Source organism: Mus pahari, chromosome X (genome assembly GCF_900095145.1).
Source record: "Mus pahari chromosome X, PAHARI_EIJ_v1.1, whole genome shotgun sequence".
Lineage (NCBI taxonomy): Eukaryota > Metazoa > Chordata > Mammalia > Rodentia > Muridae > Mus > Mus pahari.
In genome coordinates, this window is record NC_034613.1 from 131880272 (window position 1) to 131886313 (window position 6042).

At 35.9% G+C, this 6042-nt stretch overlaps 1 protein-coding gene across 2 annotated transcripts in view; it reads left to right on the forward strand.

Moving 5' to 3' along the window:
• Positions 1–1913, forward strand: part of Rragb (Ras related GTP binding B) — a 36339-nt gene extending 34426 nt beyond the window's left edge. The window contains exons 10-11 of one of the 2 annotated variants that reach the window (XM_021187868.2): positions 156–271; positions 1188–1913. In XM_021187868.2, coding sequence (XP_021043527.1) covers positions 156–271; positions 1188–1285 — 214 coding nt within the window. In that variant the 3' untranslated portion in view covers positions 1286–1913. The remainder of the gene's footprint in view (positions 1–155; positions 272–1187) is intronic. The other variant, XM_021187869.2, reaches the window with a different exon arrangement.
• The last annotated feature ends 4129 nt before the right edge of the window (positions 1914–6042 follow it).

Genomic DNA, 6042 nt, shown 5'->3' on the forward strand with positions numbered 1-6042 from the left:
CAGGGCTACACAGAGAAACCCTGTCTCGAAAAACCAAAAAACAAAAACAAAAACAAAAGCGTGGTGAATTAAGATACAATGCTATAAAAATGTCTAATATAAGCAACTTCTTTTAGTCTTTTTTTCTTTAACCACCATTTTTCTTTCTCCCATAGCAAGCTGGCTGCCTCTTTCCAGAGTATGGAAGTGAGGAACTCTAACTTTGCTGCTTTCATTGACATATTCACATCCAACACTTACGTCATGGTCGTGATGTCTGATCCATCCATTCGTAAGTTTGAACTTGGCTGACACAGTTTCAAAGTCACAGAGTTTTTAAGCAAATGCCGTAGAGCTAGGACTTTACTAGATATTTTTAAATTATTTTATAGTGGAGGTAGTTGCACAATAACACAAAGGTACTTAATCTCACTGAATTGTACAGTTAAACATGACAAGCATGGTAAGCATCTTATATATTATACATAAATAATGTATAGTATACATGAATAATGTATAATATATACATATATAGTTATAGTTAAAGAAATCAGTAATAGTGGTAGTAGTAGTAGGAATGTTGAATAATTTTAATAGGTGTATATTTTGGAGCTTAAAAATAATTTTTCTCAGGTATTATGTTTTTTTCTTCATGAGAATTTAAGAAAGCAGATCACTAAATTGAGGAATTTTAAAGAATGGGAACCCAGATCCCATTTAAGATCCCCTGTTAAAAGACCTCTGAATTATTAAAAGCTGAACTATTTTGTGGATCACTACATATTCCACAGCTGCATATTTCAGTTATGGGTATTAAGGGGCAGTATTTGTTATTTCCATAGCTTGGAAGCCATATCTGCTACAGCCATTAGACTAAAGGTTCTTACCGTGTCTCCAAAATATCCCTCATGTATTTAAATTATCTCTCTTCTCCTGGTTTTATCTATAGTAGGTTAATATTTAAAGGTAACATAAAACATTGAGGTTTATTCTATTAGTCTCAAACCAAAAGATTGTGAAGTTTTATGTTTAGGATATGTGCAAATCTGCTTTACAAATAAAAAACCTTGATAGCTTGAGGCTTTCTGCTCCTATGCTCTGGCTCACACTGAGGGATTTGGATCTTTTAATTGATTTGCTTTTACTAGACAGACATTCCTTTGACTGCCCTTCTTACTCTGTTGGGTGTCTCCCCACCCTACCCTCAGCTTCTGCAGCTACTCTGATCAACATCCGCAATGCCAGAAAACACTTTGAAAAGCTGGAGAGAGTGGATGGACCAAAACAGTGTCTTCTCATGCGCTAAACATTGCTGAATATTGTTTCACACAAAAAATTGAAACACTGTTTCTTAATTTTATTGTTGTATTCATATATGTAGGATCTGAAATATTGTGATGCTCACCACATCTGTATTTCTTCTCTACTCCCCAGTCTTAACATTTATCTTTGAATGCTATTTATTCAAATAGCTTGAGGAGTTAGAAGATGAGGTGTCTATGATGTTGATGTAATGTATATGTAGGCGATATATGTAAGTGTTCTGATAACATGATTCTAATGGTGTTTAAGTGTTCTGATAACCTGCTTTTAATAGTTGTGTATGCCAAAGTCTTTCCCAGCACCTCTTGTATTCGTTATTAAATATATACATGTAAGTTTGAAGTAGTACTGTTTTCTCAGCATGAATTAAAAATATTCTGTAACTCAGCCAGGCAAGGTAGCTCATGCCTGTGATCCCAGCATTTGGGAAAAAGAGGCAAGAGGATTGCTGCAAGTTTAAGGCCAGCCTGTCTACATAGGGAGGTCCAGGCCAGGGATGTATATCAAGATCTTGTTTCAAAAAATTTATATATATATATATATATATATATATATATATATATATATATAAAATCTTAACTTCAATGTAAATAAACTTCTGCTGTTAGGGATTCCAGTGTCTGTGTTTCTTTTTCTTGTATCCTGAGCTTTTACTAAGAGCAAAAAAATTCATTTATGCTAAAAAAAAATAGAACTTGCTTTCTGGAGAAAAGTATAAAATAAAGTTCATTAAAGAATGAACAGGGCTGGAGAGATGGCTCAGTGGTTAAGCACCTACTGGCCTTCCAGAGGTCCTGAGTTCAATTCCCAGCAACCACATGGTGGTTCACAACCATCAGTAATGGGATCCGATGCGCTTTTCTGGTGTGTCTGAAGACAGCTACAGTGTACTCATATCAATTAAATAAATAAATCTTTAAAAGGAAAAAGATTAAAAAAAATAGAATGGAGCCCGATTTTAGCCTCAAGTTTCAGGGAAGAGTTTAAATGTCTGATATCTGTGATATCTGAATTTTACAGTAACAAGGAAAACACAAGAAGCCACTGAGCAGGATAGTTATGTGACTTCAATGTTTAAAAAGTAATTTATCTATACTGTATAAACTGACAACAGTTGGAGAAGCTATATTAGTAATCCAGGCCTGATCTAGATTGAAAGTTTCTAGTGCTGGCTCAGTGGATCAAAGCCCTCACAGCCAGGCCAGGTGAGCTGAGTTTGATTTCCACAAACTATAGAGTGGAAGGTAAAGGCTGTTTCTTGCAGGTTGTCCTACGATCTTTCCATATGCGCCCACATATATAAACAGATACACAGAGACAATAAATAAAATGTTAAAAAATTAAAAGTAGTTCTAGGAAGCAGCTAGAGAATGAATGAATAAAACCTGGATAGAAAGTAAGATTTACGAGATAAAATTTTTGAGGTTCAACAGTGGTTACTATTTTATTTATATATTTCAAATAGGAATGGACCTTAAAACATTAACTAGAATTGTCATAACCTCAAACCTTTTCAGTTTCCATTAGCACAAAACAGGACACAAACACGTGTTTAGAGATACACAGCCCTATAGACTCACCTCATGGTATAAACTGCCTTCCAGTGTCAGGTGTTAGGATATATGCCTTTAGGCTATGCAGAGAGCTGTTGACTCAAAATAAATAAATAAATAAATAAATAAATAAATAAATAAATAAATAAATAAATAGAAAAAGCAACAAAAGATAAATAAATATCTTCCAGGGTCAGTCTCACTCTATCTTGGTTTATTATTCCCAACTGAGAAATAAGTAGTTTTCACTAAGTAGAAAATACCATGTTTTTAAGTAGCCTATGTTCTTATGAACAAAAGAACATCATAGGAGTAGTTTTAGAAGCTGTATTCATGCACAGAAGAAATCTAGGTAGATATTCCAGACTCTTTCCCAGTAGTATGTAGTAAAATAAAAAGACCAAATGAATAGAGAGGTCTGCTCTGTGACTGATGAGAGTCATGCTTTAGCCTGTTCTCATCTTTAGTGTTTACAGTGGGATTTTGAAAGCTTTCTTTAAATAGATAGGATAATGAAAGCATGCATATGGCAATGTGGATAGAAATAACAAGGAGAGATGTGAAAATGACCCAATGAAGTAATGCTCTCTATACTAATATGTGAGCAGAATGGGACAGTGGTTCTCCAATGTCAGTATATACCACAATCACTTGGAGATAGCTCATTAATAAGCATTCTATGGGCCTAACATGGTTTAGCAGGTAGGAGCACCCATTGCTGTTGTACAGGACCCAGGTTTGGACCCAGGACCACGTGTACCCATGTGGTGGTTTGCGACCAACTGTAAATTGAGTGCCAGGGGATCCAGCACCCCTGTCTTGACCTCTGCAGACACCAGGCACATGTGATTGATATATATATATGCACATAAACTTAAAATGAAAATCTAAAAACATAGATGGCTGTCCAAGACCCACCTTGAAAGATCCATTCAATAGGTCTTGAGTAGGCCTCATGAATGTATATTTCTAACGGGTTTGCAAGTGATTTTGAAGCTGAACCTACTCATCCAGGGACTACATTTTGGAAACCATTGCTTCAGAGAAAAGAAGAAATTAGGTGTGGGAGCAGTTATCACAAAACATGATCGCCAGACATTATACTAAGGGAAAAAAATTACATCACTGTTTCTCAAAATGATCATCAAATTTGAGATCAAACAGAACTGTTTTAGATTTTTTTTAAAAAACAATAATTTGGAAGCTTCTATTTTCTAGGTAATATATTAGAAATGAAAGTAGTCATTAGTGTAAGGAGAGTGTGGATACTGATTCTTACTGAACCTGGCTTCTTTTTTTCACTTACTATCAGTTTACTGACTCTATAAAGTGTGAAGGGTTAGCCAGGTTGCTAAAGGAAAACAGTGACTACTTAAGTATGAAGCTGTGTGTTACAAAGATTATCTCATTTTGATCATCATGATGACTCTATGAGATAAGTACTCTTATGACTGTTCCATTTTGCAAGTTAGAAAACTGTTTAAGATAACTTAAGCACAGTTATATACTATTGGAGAAGCTATGGGTTGGACTCCAGTAATCTAATCCACAACTCATTCACATACCGGAAGTTATATGTCCTTCCTGAACTTCATTCATCCTTAATGAGGTGTGTGTGTGTGTGTGTGTGTGTGTGTGTGTGTGAGAGAGAGAGAGAGAGCCTACCGGTTCTATAAAAATAGTAAAGCAGACACAAATCTTTCTCACTCCATTTTCCCTGGAGCTTCCGCTGAATGGATTAAGAAACTCTCACAGGGGGTGAAGAGATGGTTCAGCTGTTAAGAGCACTGGCTGCTCTTCCAGAGGTACTGACTTCAATTCCTTAGCAACTACATGGTGGCTCACAACCATCTACAGTGAGATCTGGCGCCCTCTCCTGGCATGCGGGTGTACATGCAAATAGAGCACCCAAATAAAAATACATCTTTATTTAAAAAAAGAAACTCCCACAGTAGAAGATGCAAAACGGGCTAGAGAGATGGCTCAGCAGTTAAGAGCACCGACTGCTATTCCAGAGGTTCTGAGTTCAATTCCTAGCAACCCCATGGTGGCTCACAAACCATATATAATGGGATCTGATGCCCTCTTCTGCTATGTCTGAAGACAGCTACAGTGTACTCTCATATAAATAAAATAAATAAATTTTTTTTTTAAAAAAGAAGAAGATGCAAAACACTTAACAGGAAACCAAAATGAAAAACTCTAGAGCTGAAAAGGGTTTGGGTCACTCCTAAGCAATTTTTTAATCTGTAACTGTGAAGGATTAGTCTCCACTTCCTGGAGCCCTTTAAAAAGAGGAGAAGCAAAATGTGTATCCATTTTAGGTCTCCAAAAACAATCCTCTACAAAACATGGCTTGTGATTTCCTACTTAAACTTGGTGCTTCTCTTTAAAGCAGGAACACCCATTCCTCACTACAAAATCACAAGCCTTATAACTGTAGTCAGAAGATATTTTGTCCACAATACATTATGGTTCAAATAATACCTTCAGCCTGAGGCAAACCCAGAGAATTTGTGGTCTCACATTTTAATAAGGGGGAATGGAGAATTACCAATTAAGTATGCTATATTGGGAGATGTAACTACTATGAAGAAAATGAAAACTATATTGGACGAAGGCATTGGGTTTAGCAGAATAATTACTCCCTCCTAATCCCTTGAATTTGTCAATATGTTACATAGCCAGGAGAAGTTAAAGTTACATATATAATTAAAGCTACTGACCAGCTCTTCTTAACTAAGATTTTCTTAGGTGATTCATTTAGCACAACATACAAGGGCCTTTTAAATTTCTGTGAAGGAAGGCAGGACAATCAGTGTCAAGAGTCACTGAGAAAGGCTGAAATCACTGTTGTGGAGTTTAAAAATGGAAGTGGGTAACCACAAGCCAAGGAATGTATGGAGACATTTAGGAAATGATGATTCTCCCCAACTAGCTTAAGAAGGAAATATCCCTGTTAACACCTGGAATTTAGGCCTGTGAAACACATTATTCTTCTGACCTCCAGAACTATAATAAATAATTTTAATAGAATATAACCAATTTGTTTTCTATTATTTCAAGCCACCAAATTCCTGATAATCTGTTAAAGCAACAAATGAAAATGTATTTGGGGTTATCAAGAGGAAAAGAGGTAGGGTGTGTGTGTGTGTGTGACAGAGAGAGAGAGAGAGAGAGAGAGAGA